We start from the raw sequence: 23,533 nt of genomic DNA, 5'->3' as shown, positions 1-23,533 counted from the left end.
GAAGCAGGAAGGAATACATGCCATACTAATGACTGCTGGGAACAGACACCATGACCAAGGCAACTCATAAGGACATTTAATTGGGGCTAGCTTATAGGTTCAGAGGTTCAGTTCATTATCATCAAGGAGAGAACATGGCAGCATCCAGGCAGGCATGGTGCAGAAGGAGCTGAGAGTTCTACATCTGAAGTCTGCTAGCAGAATACTGGCTTCCAGGCAGCTAGGATGAGGGTCTTAAAGCCTACACCCACAGTGACACACCTATTCCAGCAAGGCCACAACTATTCCAACAGGGCCACACCTTCTAATAGTGACACTCCCTGGGCCAAGCATATACAAACCATAACACCCAGGCATGCTTTATAGACAAGACAGAGGAGCTGTTCATCATGGGAACAGGTTAACATGCTGGCAGCAGAGCAGAGAAAAAGGTGGGGAGGAATGAATCTTCCAAGGAAAACAGTAAACTCATTACAATGGTCTGTGACTATCAAGGAGTTTGAGATTTACTTTTGAAGACAGTGAGGGCTATGGTGTGTTTCGCTCAAATGGCAGAAACTTGGTGGGAGGGAAATAAGAACGGAGGCGGTGAGCCCACATAAGGCTGGGTAAATGGGTGGCCAGAGAAAGTGCAAATGAGACTGGAGAGAGGAGAAAATCTTGAAGAGTGTGTCTGGAGTAGAATCAGTAAGAGCTGGTAACCAGTGATAAATGGGAAGTTGGCTAGAAGAAAGGTAGAAGGTAGGCACCCTTACTAATAGGGGTGAAGGGTAGTAACCCAGGTTTCTACAAAGAGAAGCTGTGTGGGTGGTGCACCATTTACAAAGAAAAGAAAGACTGGCGGGGTATGCAGTTTGACAGGGGAAGTGACAGGTCCATTTGTAATACCACCGACCTTTCTGGTTGTCCCATTTCTTAGGAACACTGTACACAAGGTACTTGGCAGAGTACCTGGTATGTCATGGGTGGTTGATAAATGGTGATGCTTACTCTTTTCTCATTTATAAAAATCTATTTCAGCCTCAGTTTTGGTAAATCGTGGTGTTCTCTTGTTCAGTGCGAGCTCTTTAGAGCCACAAGAGTTACGGTCTTACTCATTGTACCACACGTTTTCATGTGTGTTTCTTTCTCTCCTTCTCTTCTGCATGCTGCCTGGGGATTGGCTTCCTTGTGGTCAGCACCAATGGGCAGCGCCCAGGTGACCCCGGGGACTCCACTCTGCCTCCTCACCACAGGTGATCACCAGAGCCCTGGGCAAGAGGGAGGGAATTGGCAATGGCCCATGCTCTGAGGGTTCTCCAGGCCAGATGTACCAGAGCTGAACTGACAGTTCCTTCATCACATCTTCCCACCCACTACCTGCCCACTCACCCATTCATCCATCTAACTACCATTTCCTCCACCTACCTATTCATACATCCCTCTATTCATCCATTACCCCATTTACCAAGGTTTAACAAATACCTACTATGTACCAGGCATTGTTCTAAATATTGAGGGATACAATAACAAGCAAAAGAGACAAATTCTGATGTCTTAGAATTGATCAAAAGACTCTAAAAATAAATGTCTAATTTCCCCTAATGCTAAGGAGAGATGCATGTGATATTCAAAACATGCACACACAACACATACATACACACACACTACATATACATACCACATACATAAATACACACATACACATGCCACATTTATACAGACATATACACACACATACATATACACACCAAACACACAAAAAGACACACATATACACATACACTATACATACACACATAACCCACATAGATACACAGAAAGCATACATACAGAGAGATACACATACATAGAGACATGCACACATACACACAGAACACACACACGTGCACATACATACATACCACACACACACATGTACACACACAGACATACATGCATACACACATACACACAAAGACATACACATATACACACATACACACACACTACACACTGGCACATACATACACACCACACATAGAGAGACATATACATGTACACACCATACACATACAAACATATACCCATATATACATACACACTACGCACACAGTCATACAGACATACACATATACACACACATACATACACACCATACATACATGCAGACACATACACACATACCCCACACACACACACACACATACATGCACAAACATCCACACATACACATACATACACATATACCACACAGACACACAGATACATACACACACCACACACACACATGCACACACACACATACATGTACACACACACACACCACACAAATGACAGCTGAGTTGTGGCCTGTGGGTGGGAGAGAGCTGACCTAACAGATCTGTTTTTAAGAAATGGGTAGGTTTGACTACAACTCCAGCTCTACCATTGACCCCAATACATCCTTTAATTGTGACTAGGCCTATATTTCCTTTCTGTTAAGAAGGAATAATAATACTTGCTTCTTAGGGAACATTATTGCCATTACGGACTCTGCATATTCAGATTCTTCTGAAATTGCACTCTAAGCTAAACAAGATACTAAATGTCAAAGAAGCTGGAATAGACGTGTCCAACCTAGTGTAAGTATTTGCTTGGTGTAAATGAGAGCCATTTTTTCTTCAAAAGCAGCATAGGTAAAGTTCATTACAGATAAATAGACACCGTTATTCAAAAGATGCAGAAGCCAATGCCCATTCAATACATGGAGACGGAAGGTAACCTGAAGCCATGCCTCTTTTTCCTCGGGATCCCCTTCTAACTGGTGGAAGGAGATTTCACATATTTACCCACCATTGTTCTCAAGGAAGGTTTTGCCTGTTGAGATCACTGGCTGGTCAGTCTATAGTGATGGGAAATCAAATATAGCAGACAAGGATAAAATGAGGCCTATTAGTTTTACCCACTTCCCAAAGTATCTCCCTGACCCTATGATGAAGGTTCATGTGCATATTGTTTGTTCATTGAGAGATACACTTAGAGAAAAAGGAGAAAGAGATAGGAAAGAACAAAGAACAGTGTGTAGCCTGAGTGAGTCAGAGCCCGGGATGTCTTGGGAATGGGAATTGTTCCACAGGTTAGACCCAGGTGCTAATTACCATGGGTTGACATGAATATTGCACAGCCTTCTAGAGAAATGGATTCCTTCTCCAAAGTAGGAGGTATCTATGAGCCATTTACAGCCAGTATCTACAGTAGCTGGGAGTAAATACGTCAATCAACTAAAGGAGATTTGGACAGAATCTCAGTAACATCCACTGTGGGCCTGTTTTGGCCCCGTTTTTGTATTGCTCTAAAGCTCCACATTTCACTGTGTCCCTGGCAACCCTGTGAGCATCTTCTCTCAGCCACCCCTTGATTATAGAAACAGTACATACTAGGTAGGTTTATTTTACCTATGAAACCAAGTATCGTGGTTACTTCATGCTGTCCTATTAAAGATTCAATTTAATAACCCCAAGGAATGCCCTGAACATTGGCAGTGCATAGTAGGTCTTCACAAAATGCCAGTTACCACCCTTCTCTAGAACAGGCCCACAAGACCTACCCTCCCTCGAGAGGCAGAAGTCACAAACAGACACAGGGGAGCATGCAGACAGATGACAAGTGGAAAGTGACTCTCACCACTGTCCCCAACAGGATTTATGGAGAAACAGTGCCTCCCTGGAGTGTGTATGAGCAATTCCATGTATGCTGCCATTGTTCTCTGGGCTCTATTCAAGTCAAGCAGTGAGATTATGTTTTCTTTAAACAGAGCCAATCCCATATCGGGCACATTTGTTCTTACCTCTCGCCTTCCGAGGCGTCTGAATGTTCCTTCTCTGACAGGTTTATTTTATTGCGCTCCATTTATTTCTACCCGTTTCCCAGCTTTGCTTGATAGGTGAGGTGCTGTGAGATTTTTTTTTTTTCCCCCCTCAGAGCAGGCTGCCCCTTTCAATGGCTTTTGTTAATGTCCATTCCCTGGTGGCAATAATACCTGATGTAAATAATAACCGCCTGGGTCTGAATGATGAGGATATCAGACTATACATTCAGATGGCTGTTTCCATAGCAGCTCCAGCATGGAGATATGCATAGCAAGGCAAGGTAGTATATATGGCCCAACCTTGGCAATGAATGGAGCCCGATTTCAGCTCTCAACACTGCCACTCTCTGGTCTGGTGGTCGGGGTAAGTTACTCTTTGTCGAAATTCATCTCCTCATGTAGAGATGTGAAATTAATCATACCAGATCAAAGGATCTGAGATTTGTGCTCGAGGGTCACTGTCCAGCTACTTTCTCGGGTGTCCCTGAACCATTAGCCTTCTTCTTGAGGAACCTCTGCTCTATACCAAGGCTTCTGACTTTGGCATGATTGACATCTGAGGCTGTATCATTTTCTATGACTGAGGTCCAACCTGTCCCTTGTAGGATGTTTAGAGAATTCCCATTCTTTACCCACTACATGCTATTAGAATGTCAACCCCAATTGTCACAACCAAATATATTCAGACAGTCTTAAATGTCCCCTAAGGGACAAAGTGACCCTCTAGAAATAGCTTTACAAAAGCTTCAGAGCAGTACTGTTCAATAAAAATAAAATTCTCGGTGGATATAATTTCTAATTTTGAAGTCCTATTATGAAAATAAAAGAAACTTGAAATTCACTTGAATAATATAATTTATTTCATTAAACATGCCCAAATGCCATTGAATAAGTAATCAATATTTTACAAAATCATTAAATGGAAGATAGCTCACATTTTTATCTTTGTACTGTCTGATATCTGCTATTTTTAACACTTTGAGTGTGTCTTAGTTCAGATGCAATGCTTTTAAACAGTTAAAAATGAAAGAAATACTAAAGTGATTTAAAAAATTATGTGCAGAGGAGATAGCTTAGTCAATAAAGAGCCTGCCATGCAAGTGTAAGGACTTGGAGTGGAGTCCCCAGGGTGGAAATGAAAAGCTGGTTGGAGGAGCACACTCCTGTAATCCCAGCAGCAAAAGGTAAAGATGGGCAAATGCCTGAGGCTCCAGGGCCAGCCAGATTTTCTGAATCTAGGAACTTCAGATTCAACAAGAGACCCTGTCTCAAACAATTAACCACAATTGAGGAATACACCAGCATCAACCTCCATACTCAACAGTAAACAAACAAAAGTGTATATAATTATACACTTTCACATACATATATACACACACTGATACCACCAGGCACACACACATACAGAGAGAGAGAGAGAGAGAGAGAGAGAGAGAGAGAGAGAGAGAGAGAGAGAGAGAGATTATATGCAGCAAGTAAACATTCTTTTAATTGCCTCCATTTTAATTTTTAAAATAATCCTAACATTCAGTTTCCTGACCCTATTTCAAATATGGGATGGTATACACACACACACATGGCTTAGTGAGTACCATTCAGGACAGTGCAAACATAGAGGTAAAATATCCCTTTATCATCTTGGCCCCTGTTTAGGGAGCATAGCAGCAAATGAACAGAATCTAAGCTCTGTAATTACTTCCTTTATGCCACACCCAAGGGGATGTTTCTCCATGTCCAGCAATGAGGCAAATGCCTCCCTGACCAAGACTGGACATTTTTCTCTAGAAGGCTGACCTGAGACTACAAAGAACAACGAACCACACAATTAACAGTTCACCTGCAAGAACTCAATCTAGTACAGCCCTAGTCAGAAAGAATGGCTCACCTCTCTGCCCTTTTCCATCTCAGCCAGGCCTCTCTGCCTCTAGACCTAATTGAACCTGGGGCATGTCCGGCCATAGGTCCGAGTGGAGGGATTAAAGAGAATTTGATAACACTTTGCTCTGAGTGCCTTGACCATGCTCAGTGCCCATTGTTAATTTTTCCACAAGAAGTACTTTAGCCCAAGTCTTCTTCTGAAGCCCAGAATGTATTTGTTAAAACTAGGGACCCTGATAAAAAGCTCCCAAATTTTATGCAGTCCAGAGATTCCTTATATATGAAGTCAAACAGCTGAGTTCAGGCCTGGCTAGGGAAATGGGTGTAATCCTAGCCAAAGTTCAAGGCTGAAAGGGTGATGGTTTCTTTTCTGTGTATCTCTTGCTAAAGTCATTACTACTGTTCCTTAACTGGGGCCTTGCTATGTGACAAGATTCAGGTTCTAGTAATACTCGTTGAGGATGCCCGGCAACAGCTCTTAGAATGGTGTTTCATGAACAAACTAAGCCCAGGTACAGAGAGCTGTGGGCTTTGGAACAAGTCTATGTGGGCAGAAAGAGAAAAATGAGACAGCGCAGCATCCTTCCAGGGTCACTGACCAAGCCCTGGAGCCTTGAAAGCTTGGAAGGCATGACAGCTCACCCAAGGAGCTTGAGGCTCTGGTGGCAGCAAACAGATGGTGAGAATAGAGGCTAGAAGCGGAACTGGGAGGAGCTGTACACTGAACACTCACCAGTCTTGGTGATGTTTGGTTTGGACACGAGGGGCAGGCTCTGGGGCAATCTCAGCCTTGAAGACCAGCCACAGAGAAGTAGCAGTTTTAGGGGTGGGCTGTAGGTACCCAGGAAGTCTGACAGTGTGATAAGAAGAACAGTAAAATGAATAATGGATGCCCATGCTTCCTACATGTTACGGGAAAATGCTCAGTGTTTTACTGTTTTAGCACATATAAAATTTCCCAGATCTCTACCAAGCCAAGTGATTTTCTGCCTTTACAGATCAGACATCTAAAGTATAGGCCACTGGGAAATAAAAATCACAGAATTTTGAAAGGATGGCACCAGGATTTAAACCCAGGCCTCTCGAGGCAGTCTCCATGTTTATTTGCCATACTTCCTGCCCATAGCCAATCTTAGTGAGTAGCTAGGATGAGATAGGCACTGGGAGATGCCACAGCAGAGTGACTTAGGACTGTGTCACATGAAAAGCCACAAGATTTCAGAGCTGTTGCTCTATTTCTTTACCTGCAGAACAGAAATATCAACAGTGACTAGCTATAAAGAGAACAAGGGTAATAGTCACCATTATCTTAGGCATACATTGGTATTATTAAAACCTAACCCCATTTTATAGACGAAGAAACAGAGACCCAGAAAGAGTCAGGCAAAGAGGCAAGCCATCCAGTGTCACAGCTATGATCTCTGTGACAAGTGAAAAAGAGGAAGCTGTATAATCACCAGCAAGGCCTTGGGCTAGAAGCCTCTGAAGAGCCAATCAGAATCTATAAACTCAGGCACATAATAAAGCTGAGATCTAGCTTAAATGCTAGGTACAATGGTACAGCAAGCTCAGCCTCTGTGACAACCCAGAGCAAGAGGTGAGGACAAGTGCTAATGGGACATAATATTAAGGTCCCTTCAGTCTCACACACCTCTTCCATTCAGATGGGTTCTTAGTTGGTATCAGGATAAAGCAGTTTAAGGGCAGAGATCTCAGTAGCAAGTCAGGAATGTCGGATACACAGGCCCTTTTTAAGCTCTGCTCTTAGGCCACACATGTAACTGCAGGCTGATTCTATAGAGAGGGGTACTCCAGAACTTGAATCAGATACTATCTACATCCATGGTCCATTCAAAGTATGACATGACACAAGGCTGTTGTTAGCCCATCATTCTGGCTGCCATTGTCAGTTACCAACCTCTCAACTGAACCAGTCGACGGTATCCAGATGAGTCAACTCACATTCTGTATAGAGTTCTATCCAGTTCAAGTTCAGCATCCAGGCACTCTCAAATGATTATTCAGCCTTCAAAATTGCCATTAGTTGGGGGAACCTCTCTGGCTGGGGTTTTCATGGCACGATTTTTACTCCTGGGATATTTATCCAAGAGTTAAGAAAAAGTCAACCCACAGTTTTGCCCTCAAACTGCCACCAAATTCAGATTCAGGACCCCAATGTTATCCTTCTCCGCTCTCCTTCCTCATCTTTGCTATTTAATCTGCCATCACATCTGGCTGCTTCTGCCTCCAGGATCACCCCCTCCTTCCTCTCTGCAGTGTCCGTGCCTGAGACTACTGAAGTCTTCCTCAAGTTAGTGCGACAGCTTCCTAGCTGGTATGGCTGTCTTCACATTCTTCCTCTTCCAGTGTGTCTTCCCCACTGATGCCCAAGTGATCCTTCAGATAGAGGGGTTTGGTCCTGATTAACACATACCCGAAGCTTCCATTGCACTGCAGGATAGCCAGCCTGCTCCTGCCTTCTCTGTCCCTCTAACTTCCCTCCCTTGCATTCTTTATCTCTTCCATACTGATCACATAGGTACTTGCCTTTCTCACCTCCTGCCTTCCTTTACTGGGATGCCCCCCTTCTGTGGTCGGGCTTCCTAACATGTAGGAGCTCTGAAAAAGCCTATTGTCCCAGGCTGAATCTACAGGCAATGGCAAGCTGCCTTTAGCTAGGAGCAAGGGCTCCACTTGAACTTGGCACTTTCCCATAGCATCAGCTTGCCTTGGATCTGCTTGGATTTTGTCAACTTTTCCCCCTTCCCATCCACTATGCCGGTGTTTTTTCCCTTAGCCTTATGTGTGCATAATCAGATGAAAGGGTAAGAGGTTAATACTGTTCAAGCATGTACCACACACAGTGCACTGTGTCTGTCCTCCTGTCTTCCCTTCTTCCTCTATACAGTGATGTTTTAGACATCTTACCTAACATGTCTTTTTTCAATTTTGTAAGGGCTATTGTGAGTGGGCACTGGGTTTCCAGCCTACTAGGAACTCTACGTGCCTCCTTCTACCAAGTCTCCCAAATGTGCCAGGCCTGGGCCTGCTAAGCATGATCGATGTCCTGGCATTGCATGGGGCTGGTACAGAAGAAGTCAGATATAAACAGAATCATGAGAGAGACATGGTGTGTCGGCATGACCAGCATCAGCCACTCTCACAACTCTAGGCCCACTTCTACTCTCCTCAGCCCACCATCTCTACTAGGAGAAGAGTAATAGTCCCACCCATCCTTTGGGGAAGGGAATAGATCTATTTTAGTCCAACATGAACTGATTCAGTGTTTCCATTTTTTTTTTAAAGCCACAATGCAAAGGGTATAAAAAAAGCAAACACATTTGTGGCTGGAATCTCAACAATTGCTGCCCTGCTCCTCGCTGGTTTATTACCCTTGCTTGGGTTAGTTGAGCTAATCCGAATTCCACACTGCATGTTGTCCAGCTCCTCTGATCCTGCCCACACTTCCTCTAATCCATGCTATAGAGTTTTCCCTCCCTTCAGGGTACCTTCTTTCTTTTCCTTGCCCTCTGATACCCACTGAAAACTGCCCATTGCAGAGGCATGATTTGGACTAAGCTGCCCCAGCTGTGCAGATCTTTGTCTCCTTTCCCACATCCTGCCCCCTCTGAGTCAGGTAATGCAATCATCCCTTGAGGGATAAATTTGTCTGGAGTTGTTTAGAAAAAAAAAAACTGAACTTGTTTTTGAATAAGAGCCTTGGGGAGCCTCAGTCCCTAGTGCTCCCTGCAATATTATTCAGGCAGAAAGCCAGGACGTGTCCTTCCCAAAGGCCTATGTTCGGTTCAGACTATGTCTGAGCAAGAAACTCTCTTTTCTTTTCCAGCATGCTGTCAGTGGGCCATGACCTCAGGCATTGCTTACCCTTTACTTAGTAAATTTCTAAGATCCCCATCCTGTCTGTATCCCATCCTTGGGCTGCTTGTAGCATCCTGACTCAACTAAGTTGTATGTCAAATTCTGTCTCCCAAAAGATATGTTGAAGTGGCAACCCCAGTAACTGTGAACATAAATGTATTCATAAAGTCCCCACAGATGTGATTAGCTAAAGCAAAGTCAGAAAGTGGGCCTTAAGCCAGTATGACAGAAGAGACGAGCATCATGTGAGCACGCACACACAGGCAGAGCAGTGTGACAAATACTGGCAGAAGCCAGAATCGTACATCTTCAAGGCATAGAGTGCCAGAACTGAAGACTAGCAGGAGCTGAGAAGAGATGAGCTCTTCCTGGTTTCAGGGAAAGGCATCCCTTGTGGCATGTTCATTCTGAACCTTTAGTCTTTGGAACTGTAAGAATCCACACCTCTCAGTTTAAACCACTCTGACTGCAGTCATTGTTAACAAGGCCATGGGAGTTCAAACAGCTTGCCAACACAATGATCTTGATCTTGGAGACAGTAAGTAGTCTGTGGCTGAACCTCAAGTGCTATGCCTTCCCAGTGGACAGACCTCTAAGAGACCAGAGTGTCAATATCTCAGGCAGTCTCTGTGATCTACCCATCTCTCCTCTGCCGTATCTTCATTTGTTATATTATATATTTGCTCTAAACTAGTCTCCACTCCAAGGCCATGACCCTTACCTTTCTGGTGTAGCTTTTGTCTTCCATGTGTTATTAGTCGTAGGATTCTCTGTTGCCCCTCCCTTGTCTTAGCCTTTGCCTTACAGTCAAGGCTATGTCACCCTCTTACCATGTCCTGAGGTAAGAAACGCTGGGCACCATCCCTGGCTGGCTTTTGTATTCTGTCATATACTGCTCCTGGGAGGACTTCCCTTGCTGCACAGCTACCTGAGCCTGTGCTCATCTGCACAGTAAGAGTTATAACCAGCTCACTGTGGCCATGTGCTGTCTAATACCAGCTGCCTGGGAAAGTCCAAGGGGACATACTGCTTTGCTGCGGGGCATCCCAAGGAAGACGTGTTCTCTCCTACATCTTTTCTTCATACAAAGTTCTTAATCCCCGGTGCAGGCTATGGGTGTTCCTGTTGGTAACAGCTAAGTGGCTTTGAACGCTCCTGAATTCCAGGTTTGATGCACAGATCTCTGCAAGCAAGACACAGTTCTGTTGGTGTAGCACTAGCTCAGATTCTCCATCTTCATCAGTAGAGAAGTCCTTGTAGGATCAGAGGGCATCAGTGTGGAGATAGGTAGGAACGGGAGATGTGTTGGATGCAGGGATGTTGGCCATGTGTGTCAGACCACTGGCATCATGTGGAAATCTAGTACGTAGTCTAGTTTTACATAATCAGAACTCTAGATGAAGTCGTCATAGACATATCTCTGTGTGAGCATCCTGTACGTGAGACTTTTTCAGTGTTCAAGTTCCTTTTCTAGTACAAAGCAAGCTCCATGATGGCAGGATTGTTTCTTCATTATCTCTCATTCTCAGCTCCTCGAAGTAACTACTATCATTGCTATAACTGCTGCATCTCCCAGGTTAGACCATATCCAGAGAATGCCCAGGATCACCCAACTGCAGCTTAGTGTTGAATTGGTATTAATGAGTATAATCCTTTTAGAGGTCACATGACTTCTCTAGTTCCATGGCCCTGGTCTCAATTTTGTTTCTGATCAAAGTCAAAGCCCAACTCTAGACACGGTTTGACTCCTCTCCATGAATACAGACAGTGAAACCCCAAATCTAAGCCAAAGGCTAATGCTTGACCCTACTTTGGATTTGGCCTCACCTCATTACATCCTGGTTGTTAACCCTGATTGTGGCTTGAACCTTATAAGCCAAGTTTACAAAGTCCATCTTCTTCCTAATTTTGGAGACAACTTTTGTCCCCAACTTTAGCTTAGTTTACAGTCTTGTTCTGAAAGCAGATCAAATTCTTTCTCTAAATTTGTTCCTGGGCTCTGGCAGTGCACATAGTCTAGACCTTTCCAGTGCACAAAAAAAGCAGTTGAAGTCAGGAGATAAAGAGGTATCTCCATTCCTTGCTCTATTTACTAGGGGTATGTCAATCATGCCTGTGTATAGGGTCCATTGCATATAACTACTTTTGAGTAAGTCAGGTGCTAAATTTTCATAGATGAACAGTATTTTGTGGTAAGGGCATTTTCTTGCACCCAGAAAGGCATTTCTGTAAGGACCTCAGTGCACCATCTCATAGAGCCACTTACAACCAAGTTGGAATTTGACCTATACAGAATATTAATTATGCAAAACCAAATCCACCTAGAAATACAGAGTCAGGAGATCCATGGGATGAAGCAGAATCAGCACCAGGAGAATGATTTATTCAAGTGGCCAAAGGGCTTTCAAACAATCAATTAAAGTGATTCTCATCTCACACGGTGCTAACCTCCATTTAAGACGGAAAATGAGGGCACCTCTGTCAGCAATATTTAGCAGATTTAGTTGTATAGGCTATGATGAAGTCACTTCTAACCTCTTAGGACTTGCTAGGTAATGTTGAAGGAGTGCGGGATATTAGAAATGTGTATCTTCTTTACACTTAACTCAGGACTTATTAAATTACTCTCTACAGCAACAGTAGAGCTATCTGTGAAAACTCATGTCTCTGTGGTGTCTTTCAGCTACTTGACATTGACTCGGATTTAAGTCTTGGCTAAATGCAATACTATTATATGATGAATTGAGGCAATTTATTTATTACTTGCAAGACATCCTAGATGATGTCACTTGAAAGAAGCATGGAATAATCCTTAAGTACTCGATTATCAACCCAATCCGCATAGTGAGGCTATGTTCTGTGATGTGGGGGGAAGAAGTCAGCAATTAAAAGGATAAAATTAGACAGCAACCTCAAAGGATGGGTGTTAGAGACCTAAACTCACCTAAACTTGAGCAAAACATGTCTCTCTGTGGAATTAATACGAGATGCTTTGGTTGCTAAATATCAAGAAAGGTCTTGGCAAGAAAGCCCAGAGATTAATAATAAAACTAAACTCAGAGTATTAAGGACTTTGAAATGTTGGTTGATGTACAAGGGAAGTGAAAAGAATAAAAGAAGTTAAGTTGAAAAGGTCAAGTTTAAATATCACTTGAGCAAAGCCTGTATAATTTAGCTCATATAACAAGATTCACATGACATGTTCATCAATCCCTTAGATATTAGAATAAGGTATGCTGGCTGAAGGGCACAAAGAGAGGAGCTTCCAGCAAAGGCAGGATTGAAATGGAATTGCTTGGTAGAGCAGGTGGCAGACCCTGCAGGGACAGATATAAATACCTATGGCAGGTATTTAGATAAAGATGGTTTTATCCAGCTGATTGAAATAGGATTCTTGATCTCCTTAATACGAGTCTCCTTCTATCTTCTAGGTATCTGAGGGAAAAAAACCAGTCTTGCCCTGAGCAACCTCTCCCTCCATTTAGGCAAGAAGCGGCAGAATAGTGCAACAGTTTAATGAGAAGGAATCTGGCATCAAACTTGCAGGTTTTGTGGGTGCTGCTGCCAGCAGCTCTGATCTATTCCCTTGAGCTTCACCATCTTTGAGAAGACCATGATAGCAGAACCTGCTCCATAGTGTTTCAGTAAGGATTAAAAGGGGGGATTACAAGTAACAGGCTTAAAATAGAGTTGTAGTTTAAGCTCTGTCCTATAGTTTATAGATAATTATATTAGTGTTTTACATGTGCTTTTGATTCCTGCTCCTATCAAATCTTATGTTGCCATCTTCTGCAAAGCCCCAGCTTAACATGTAGCTGCCATACAAGCCAGCCATGATTTCTCTACTGAGGCTCTGACTGCCGAAATCAAAATACGAGATGAGATATTCTTCATATATATGCATCCTGGTGCCTCTCAGAAGCCACAAAGAGTAGAGTCTGTGATTGTAGGCTCATAGAAAGCCCATGTTGGCCCTTTGCCCATCTGATCTATGCTTCTCCTTCTATGTTGCCATGTTCTGCTCAGATACCCAGATGGTCCCTACATACTTTCTCACCTGGACCACCCTGCCAGTGACTTCTGAGTTTATCCAGTAGAAGACCCCAGTTAGAGTTGGAAGAACAAAAGGCGGGGAAAAGCCCCCTCAATTAGTTTCAGCTCCTCCTTTGTTCGTGTTTGTGTCTGCCCCATGGCTCTAAGTTCCCCCAAAGGTCTTCTGCAGTTCTCGCTCTTGCTGTGTCAACTTGCCCTCTGGCCCCTGGCTTACCTACTTCTTTGTATCTCTCCTGTGTCCTGTGGTTAGTAGCATCCTGATAATCCTCCTCTTGACTCACTAGGGTCTTCTGATCCTGAGTACATTTGTGCCCTTTAAAAGGCTTAGAGTTGTTTCCCTTTTCCTGGTTGGCTGCTGACTGATGTAGATAGAGCCTGTGCTCATTTCTAAGTATCATTTCTCCCCTCTATGAGTAGTAAGGGTTGGGAAACCTGATTTAACCATCTAGTCTATATATTTTTTTCCCTGTATCAACGTCACACTCACTAGCGAAAAATATCTGAAATACACATCTTTTTCATTTAAAAAAAAAAAAAGTCGGCAATAGCATTTGTTTCTCCCCAGGCTTCCCGCTCCCCTCCTGTTCATTACAATTTCTACCCTCAAAGGCTGCCAAAGTAGTTCATGATCACAATTACAAATACTTTGAATGCTTTGGGATGCAATTTGTAAAGTCTAGAGGCTTGAATCTAATGAAGTAGCCAGATGCTCCCCTACAAAGTTGTTTCCTATCTTGGACTTCAATTCCATCTTAAAAAACCCTATCGTTTAGAGAATTCGCTTCCAGCCAACTCAAGCGAATATATAGTGCATACCTGACTTTAGCCGAGCCGGGAAGTTACCCAGCTTCCTTATCTGTTCCCTGTTGTCTCCACTTGGCAAAACATCCATAATCAGAGATGCCTGCTATGCTTAAAACCTTCCTTGGCATAGAGGTAGCAGCTCAGAGTCAGGGTTTCAAAGGTTTTCACTGCTGGGTGCCAGATACACACAAAGCCAAAGTAAAGACAGAGAAACTCTTCAACAAAAGAAGTCATTAAGTAGACAGGGGTAAACTGCCAACACAGTAAGATTTGCCTGAGATAAGCCACACTGGGGATAATATGCCCTTGGATAGCTGAGAGGCCACGTGTTTTAAAGAACGCAGATTTTAGGAACTGTATCCCCAAGAGCCAGCCTCCCTTCTTTTCCGTCAGCAATGATCACCAGCATGGGTTATGCATCCACAGGGATTTACTTGGGTTTTATCAATTGCAATTAGACGTTCTTCATCTGTGACTTCTATTTTTGTTGCATAGCCTTACAGGGAAAAATTCTCTGAAGTACAGCTATGAAATTGGGCCTGACGCCAGCATGAGTGCTTTGAGAGTGAATCATTAATCCCTTGTTGCCAAATTATGTTATTGCTGCCATTAAGTCATCCAGATGTAAGCCTGATAAGGGCCCTCCCTATATGAGCAGAGTCAAGTGCAGCACTCCAGGGATGGGGACTCTGCTTGGCTTGATTCTAAGGACTTGGATAAAGCCAGCTAGTTGAATCCAAGGAGTTGTGACTCCAGCCTCTTGTTCCCAAAGCTTACAGACATTCTGAAACCAGTCCTCAAATTGTTGCATCAGGACACCAAATGTGTGTGGTCCCTTTGAGTTTGTCAAGCAATTTCACCTCCATGACTACACCTGATCCTGAGAAAAATCTTTGTGAGTTTGGCATTTTCTCTCAATTTTTACAAATGAGGATATTATATTACATTGTGTTTCATTGATTTGGCCAAGGTCACCCAACTAGTTAGCAGTGGCATATAAATAGAAAGTCAAGGATTTCTGTGTGAGTCTCATTGCTTTGAGCCAGTATTATAAAACCAGAGAATTTCAACATCAGATGAGGCACAAAGGTCATATAGTCCCCTCTGCTTGATAAAATGCATATCATGTCTCTGGAAAGCAACTTCCACTGTTGATAACTTGCTTTCTGCCTCTGGGAGTAACCTAAGGAGAGGCAGGACAGGGAGGAGGATAGAGTGCATAGAAGTCCCAGAACTAAAAGAGGGACATATATCGCCAAGAGTATGGACAACCCTGAAGGTAGGGGACATTCAAGTTAAGATGGGGAAGCCATTTGAACTGATAGTGAAAGGGTGGTCAGAGTCTAAGGAGCATGCTGAGTTTAACACTGTAGGGCTTTGTTAAACATCCAGGCTTCAGGGAAGTCAGAACAGGTAGGAATGTAGGAGCCAATAAACAAGGAAAAGCTACCTCTTCAGTGGCACTTGGGAATGATGACTATTTTCATAATGTCACTGCTTCATGGTGGATCATTGCCCTTGTTTGGTAAGGAATCCCTAGTTACAATCTGGTTGAGAGAAACAGAGTATTGGGCTCTGGTGGATAGTTCTTAATGGCTCCCTAGTCTAGTCAGTCACTTCTCTGGTTTTGACCTTTTGAATTGAAGAGACTAAGTGGGGGTGCAGGGGGTACAGGATGCGGGTTTATCTTCTACAATGGCATCTTAGTGACCAGACAGCAAAAACTGGATCTCATCAGAATAGAATCTCTAGACAGAAGAGTTCTTCTTCTGACTAATGCACTTTTGAGGTCGGTGATATGTGGATTTTGCCATGCACTTAAAGCACACAGGGACGCTGTTAAAACTGAGCTGCTGTTTCCACAGGCCTAGGGTAGAGTCTGTGAGTCTGAAATTTTAATAAGCTCCCAGGTGATGCTGGTATCCTGATTGTTGAATCACTTTCTAAGTATCAAGTCTCTTGGTTTATCTTCTCCCTAGAGATCTCTCTCATGTAGTTGAATGTATAGCTAGACAAAATTCATCAGAGAGTTCAGATGAGTACAGAGTAGCATAGACCAACTTTTCCCTTGCCTAAAAGGGTCGTAGAAATCCCAGGGGAAGATCAGAAAGAGATAGTTGCTTGGTAACATGTGAGAGGGAGACCAATATGGCCCCTGCACTCACATAGGGAGGTCAAATTGGGGGGGGGGGGGGCAATAGCTTCCAAGAAGCTAAGCATGGTACCTGAGGTTTCCAAAGTCAAGAATAGACAGCTAGAAAACAGAAAGTCAAGTGTGGATTGGGGACTAAAGCTAGGAGGGGCTAAGACTCTAAGTCATCTTAGCTTTGAGGAAAGAGTAGAGGGGAAAGGCAAGTGACTGCTGCTTTGAGAAAACTAATGTAGCCTTTGGGAGTAGTACTCAGGGCACAGAGGGAGCAGCTGGCTATGGTACAAGGTCAGTCCTGTAGCCGCATGTTGGAGACAGCTGAATTAGTAAGCTGAGTTCACAAGATTGTTTTCGATGACCACATTACACAGGGGACTCAAGGAGAGCCTCAAAGCTTATCTAATTGGATAAATTTCCACCTGGTGCCTTGTTGTCAATTCTAATTTACTTGGATTGTGCTTCTGTTGGGTCCTGTGGAAGCCAAGGGTGAAGAGGATGCACCCAAATCCCTTACATTCCTCCCAGCACCAGACTAAAAAGCAGAGGTCATCAGAGTCAGAGACTGAATCTATTAGGGACTGAAATTGATGCTAAGCAATTCTCTGAAGGATTTCCAGTTCTAACTCTTTGAATACCCCCTTTGGATTTCTGGGGCACGGAGTCACATAGACAGCCTGTGATTTGCCAGCCTCAGTAGTGGCAACTGTAAAATAATGGTCACCTTGCTTAGTGGTTGTGTGAGAAGCCAGCCCTGATGTGCTTCCCTGTAATTCTCATCTCAGCTCTCGTTCTGATCACCAAGCATCTAGTGTCAGCCCCGAGCATGTAACTCTGACTGGACATAGGTGTCATTGGCACTTCCTATGTCCCCATGTTCTTCATCTTCAGTCACCATGGATCTTATCTTTTACCCAGACTCATTCTCTGCATATGTCTATCACCTTTGAATTACCAATGCCCTCCCTTTATAAATAGGAAAGCAAATCCCTAGTTACTACTGCCAAATCTCTTAGAGAATGCGTAAGAGAAAGTTGAGTTTTCTGCATGTTCATGTTGTATCTGAAGCCCGAATGGACCAGTCAAGCAGAGTTGCTCCTGATAACCTCACCATACAGTCTGTGCTTTCAGCTCTGAGACCTTTTGGTTAAACTCACTGAACTTTTCTAATACCATGTTTTCACTATTCATACGACTACCTGGAATCTGGCTGCTCTTATGTGGTACTCAAGCATGTGCCTACCACTGACTGGTCATGGTATTCACTGAAGGGGTTTCTATAATAACATCTTGGTCTTTGAGGGAAGGTTTTCTAGTACTCTAATTAAGACCTTCACTTACCTTGGAGCTTAGTACCTGATTCTACTCTGGAAATAGTGGTTGTCAAGCTGCTCATTTCCTGCTTCTAGAAATTTCATCTTATATTGAATCTAGGACACTATGGCCAGCCATGTTTTCTGTCCCTTTCTGGATGCTCATGTTATAGAAGTTTGTCTGCCTCTACCTACTCCTTGGACACTACCGAGCTTCAAATCTCTCTTCCAGTCCTGCTTCTCTTTTTACTTGTTTTTCCCTTCCTAGGTAACCTCATGAACTCTCAGGCTACAAATACCATCTGTGGATAGTTATGAATTGACTCTTTTACCTACAGCTCAGACTTTTTCTCTGGAGCTCCAGACTCATACTTTTAGCTACCTACCTTCAATTTCAAAGTACTCCAAAGTCAAGCATAGATTCACTCTAAAGTTTTTCTTTTTGTACAGCTTCTAGAACACATAAATCCCACTCCCATTTACCAAGTCATGCAAACCAAAGCTCTGTGCCCACTCTTGACATTTTTCTACTTTATCCACATTGTTCTATTGGCAATTTTCATAATATTTATTTAAACAATCATCCCTTTTATTATATCTTGCCATCTCCGCTGATGTTTCTTGAGTCTTTGTGACAATCATCTTCCACCTGGATGCCTATAGAAGTCTCCAAGCTCATTTCTCCAAGCAACTTTGGCTCCCCATTGAAGCTGGGCTGATATGCTGGGACATAAATGTGACCACATTGTAATCTCACGAACAGAGTTTAAATGTCTCTCTGTGTTTCTTGGGCTACAGAACAAAACTCATAGCATATAGTGTCATGTGTAAACACTCCTGCTGCCCTCTCCAGCCTCTTTTCTTAGCCTTTTCTCTTTCTTTTTTAACCTCTTACATACTACATTTCTGCCATACACCAGGCCCCTTGCCAGTCACACAACCTGACCCAGGATGTCAGCTTTGCTACCTCTTTATGCTTCAGTTGTCTAGCTACAGCCCTGTTGGTCATTCCTCCAAAGACTGATTTACTTCCCTGTTCTGTTCTTTTTGAGGGGGTCATGTGCCTCTCTATTCAAACCCTTAGCAAAGCTGAAAGTTTATCATTACTCACTTCTTGTCTTATCATGTCCTCACAGTTAGAAATGCCAGTGATTGCAAACTCCCTGGAGACAGCAACTGTGTCTGTTTTTGCTTTTAAACAGCTGTGAGTTTGAAGAATCTCACCATGATGTCACTAATGGAAGTTTGCAAATACTTACTTAAGGAATGGAGTGCGAGTCTTGTTAGGCCAAGTGATGACAGGAATCTTATATAGGAAGAGGCTCTCAGGGGATCTCTGCCTTGAACTCCTATCCTCTAGAACAGGACCTTAAAACAAGCACTAAGTAAAGTTTAACTACACCAAGGATTCATTGATCTCAAGCCAACCTTTCCTCTATATCTGAATATAAAGATTCAGTATTGGGGAGCTTTGAATTTAAGGTGTTCTTTTTGGTGTCAATACATTATAGTCTAGCTTTTTATTAGGAATTATATCTTAAGTCTCATAAATTGGGGGCTACTTAAGAGCCACTCAGAATTACCCCCACTCTGTAATGTCAGACTGCTCTGGCTAAAGATGTGTTGGCAATTCCAACATAAACCAGAAAATCATAGAACTGCAGAACATCAGAACCTTGTCAGACAGCCCTGGGGTTAGATGAGTTTGCTTTGCCTTTATCTGGTAGAAGAACTGAATAAAATATATCACTTTTAGCTACTTCTAGGAGAAAGATTTTTGACCCTACAGAGACTTTAGTTTGGCCCCAGCACTTGGACACACAGGAGCTAAATATGCATGACTGAATGAATAAATAAGTAGTTCTAGCCTGTGCACTTCTATGTCATCCACAGTCAGCACAGTGTGAGAGGAGTCCTTTTCTAGACAGCATTGCAGCAATGAAAAGGACACCACACATGCTCTCGAAGACTTCCCATTCCCCCCAAAGATACTCAGCTAAGTAAACCAACTTGCCAAAGTTAACTAAAGTTTGAGGAAAAGTGTCTGGAGAGAATATACACTCAGAAGAAGAAAAAAGAAGAAGAAGAAGAAGAAGAAGAAGAAGAAGAAGAAGAAGAAGAAGAAGAAGAAGAAGAAGAAGAAGAAGAAGAAGAGGAGGAGGAGGAGGAAGAGGAGGAGGAGGAGGAGGAGGAGGAGGAGGAGGAGGAGGAGGAGGAGGAGGAGGAGGAGGAAGAGGAGGAGGAGGAGGAGGAAGAGGAGGAAGAGGAGGAAGAGGAGGAAGAGGAGGAAGAGGAGGAATAGTATCAATGAGCTGGAAGCCTGCTTTTAAACAGCTGTGAGTTTGAAGAATCAGATTCAAAATGTAAAAAGCAACATTTCAACTCAATGCTCAGCTGAGTTCTATGAAAACATGACTAGAAGAGAAAACTCAATTTGGTTCCATGAGGACAAATGTGTGTGGGCAGAGACATTATCCCTTTAGCCAAACACCAAACAACCAGAAACATTTAGCGAGCCCCTATTATGAGTCAGGAGCAGTGCTAACATGGGGAACAAAGATAAATGAGGTATAATTCTACCCCCAAGGAGCTTGCAGACCAGTGGAAAAGACAGATGTAAAAACAGGCAACTAATAATATCACTACATTGTGCTAAGAGATATTGTGAGGTGTGTGCAAAGTGTTATAAAGTGTTATCAGAATTTAGAGGAGAGAGAAACTCTGCCAGAAGCACAGGAGGCCGCAGAAGGTATATTGGCTGATGAAGGATGAACTGGTGCTGATGTTGCAGAAAAGTAGAGATGAGTTTTGGAAAAGGTGCTTCCGACTTGAAGATGCCTCACAAAAATGTGGTTCTGATGGGAAAATAAAGATAACAGGAGAAAATTGCCCTAGGATGCTGGTAACCCATAGACCACTCTCCAGAATGTCTGGAACAGGAAATTACCCTCTATCCTTAGTAAACACAAGAAGAGGCTGGGCTCAGTCTTTCTCTGCTTACTTAGTTTTGCTTTGGACAAATAGGTTTGTTTTGTTTTGTTTGTTTTGTTTGTTTTGTTTTGTTTTGTTTTGTCTTTGAGAGAGGAGGGGGTGAGGAAATAGGGAATCAGGAGCTGAATTTAAGGTTTCTGATCACTGAGGCCAAAATTTGTAGTCACCAAACCTGGGGCATCTCACTCATAACAGTATTACCCATGTGACTTCTGGCAAGTCCTTTGGGGTTTTTGTTTTTTGTTTTCTGTTTTTTTTTTTTTTCCTCAATGTCTGCCTTTGAAACTGTTTGTGAGGATTGGGCAAGTTAGAGTCCTGAATCATCCAAACATACTTATAGATACAATAAGTGGACATTTCTCACTTTTCACTACCAGAGATTGAGTCAACAAGTTAGCATATATTATTACATAATTGCCAAAATTGAAATTCATGTTTTCTGAACCCAAGCCAATTCCCTTTAAGCCACCATTTTTCTCTACTGTTTGCTAAAAAAAATAAAACAAAAAGATCCCTTAGAACACATATTATTTTCATTACATGATCTGAAACATGAGCCCAAGAAGTAAATGGTGGGCTAAGGTTTGAACTCTCCTGGCACAGCAACACAATGAACAAAATCGTATGTTCCCACACAGCAGGTATGAAACCTGGGAAACTCTAATTGCATAGCATGTCAGTTTCTTCATCTCTAAGAGGACATCATAGTAATCCCAAACTTTTGAGGGATTAATTTGCAAATGGGGATTAAACAGAGCAATGTATCTGAAGCTCTCAGCACAGTGCCTGGCACATGGTTAGCTTTAATAAATAAGCACTGTTGTGACAATCACTGTTGCCTGGTTATGTGTGAGCCTTTTCAACATCTTCCTTCTTCCCTTTTCCCCTCAAGGTGCTTCCACCCAGAATTCTAACACTGTGGAGCCAGAGAAGCAGGTGGACAACACGGTGAAGATGGCTGGTGTGATCGCTGGCCTCCTCATGTTCATCATCATTCTCCTGGGGGTGATGCTGACCATAAAGAGGAGGTGAGTCTTGACACTGCTGAGAAGATTCTGCTGACCCCAGATGACCCCTGTACCACCACGTGGTCAGGCTGTTGCTCTGTCCATTACTGTCCAGTAGAGCTTTTCCGATAGAACACTCTTTTCTGATAGAACACAAGTGCCTTGTGCTAGTGTTTGAGAGATATGTGTTGCCTCTTTGGCAAAGGGCTTTGAGAAGACCAGCTTCTAAGATGGTCAATGATTCTTATGGCTCCCTTCTGAGTCCAGTTATGATGAAATAAGTCTTCTAGGAGTTGACTACTCTGTGTGATTGCTGAGGCCCCCAGGATAGTTGGGAAACTCCAGGAATACAGATGAACACAGAAAAGTAATGTTCCACCTTTCTTACCTGCATTTCCTTCTATCCACCAGTTGAGATCAGCCTCCCGTGCTACCCTCAACACCTACAAAGGAGTAAGACTCCAGAGACTTTCCTACTTAAGACTTATTCATACTCCATGTCTCACCAAACTGTCTCAATTCAATGTTACTGCTTAGTATTATCTTTCATCGGGATTTTTCCCTAGACACCTATGGGCAACTAATACAGATTTTCTTATGATTGAGATATATATATTTAAATCACCTTGCTAATGAGAGCATGGGTACCAATACTTCCTTTATTCCTGAGAGTCAAACTCCCACACTCATCTTCTGCTTAAGATCCAGTCACAGGATTGAAGACAATGCAAAGGAATTGAGGAGAGGGATAAAAAATGCAAACCATGAGTGTGAGCCAGCATTATCATTAGGGATCATTATGTATTCCTCAAAACTAGGTCTCCTGAGCATCATCTCTCTTTAGCCTTTACCTGTAACTATATTGGCATACTTACCTTCCATATCTCTTCTTAGTTTCACTTTCAGGCTCCCTTCATGCCTTCCATCTTCCCACTTTGCAGGCAAAGCTAAGAAGTCAGCATCCATGTTATAGTAACATCTGTTTGAGCCCCATCTTTCTACAACAAAAACAGTAATTTACATTAGCTTCTAAATTACACCTGAGACTGGAGCTCTGGGTTCAGTTAGCTATGGAGTTGAGGACCATACCAATAAGCAGAACCAGGGAATTTCTACCATCTTCAAGTTGCAAGATATTTTTGAAACTTGTTCTCAAGAGGAACAAAATGCCCCCAAAGCCAACTCCAGATTCTACTCAAGGAGTCACATTAGTACCAATAAAAAAAAAAATTGGAAACTAATATCCTTATTCCCAGCTGATGATGCAACAATGCCTGTGCTATCTTCTCAGCCATGTAGCCATAAGTATGCCTTTGTCTTTCTCTCTCTCTCTCTCTCTCTCTCTCTCTCTCTCTCTCTCTCTCTCTCTCTCGATCAAACTATGATTCAGCCAATCTTCTTTCTGACCAGGGTATCTTCTTGTTAGGACTTGGCCTTTTATTTATATAATTTGTCTAAAACCATAGTTTCTCTTCTAAAGTAACTGGTGAAATAGCTTAAGAGTTAGGATTCTCAACCAGCTATAGATTTTCCCACTGAAAAAAAAAACTAGAGTAGGTAGTATAGTAGGTAGATGCTATGTTATCACTGGAGATAAAGAGACTTCAGAGGGTTTACTTCATTTTTATCTCATCATCATTGATAAAATGTGGCC

At 42.8% G+C, this 23,533-nt stretch overlaps 1 protein-coding gene across 12 annotated transcripts in view; it reads left to right on the top strand.

Annotated features, from left to right (window-relative positions):
* Ptprt (protein tyrosine phosphatase receptor type T) overlaps positions 1-23,533 on the top strand; it is a 1,076,931-nt gene that overhangs the window by 888,057 nt on the left and 165,341 nt on the right. For 6 of the 12 annotated variants that reach the window (XM_076930176.1, XM_076930175.1, XM_076930170.1 and 3 more), the window contains exons 14-15: positions 1,179-1,235; positions 21,765-21,900. In XM_076930176.1, the coding sequence (XP_076786291.1) occupies positions 1,179-1,235; positions 21,765-21,900 (193 nt within the window). The remainder of the gene's footprint in view (positions 1-1,178; positions 1,236-21,764; positions 21,901-23,533) is intronic. The other 6 variants (XM_076930177.1, XM_076930174.1, XM_034495571.2 and 3 more) reach the window with 1 other exon arrangement.

Source organism: Arvicanthis niloticus, chromosome 2 (assembly GCF_011762505.2).
Source record: "Arvicanthis niloticus isolate mArvNil1 chromosome 2, mArvNil1.pat.X, whole genome shotgun sequence".
NCBI classification, from domain to species: Eukaryota; Metazoa; Chordata; class Mammalia; order Rodentia; family Muridae; genus Arvicanthis; species Arvicanthis niloticus.
The sequence above is the reverse complement of the archived record's forward strand: the minus strand, read 5'-3'. Positions and strand labels throughout refer to the sequence as shown.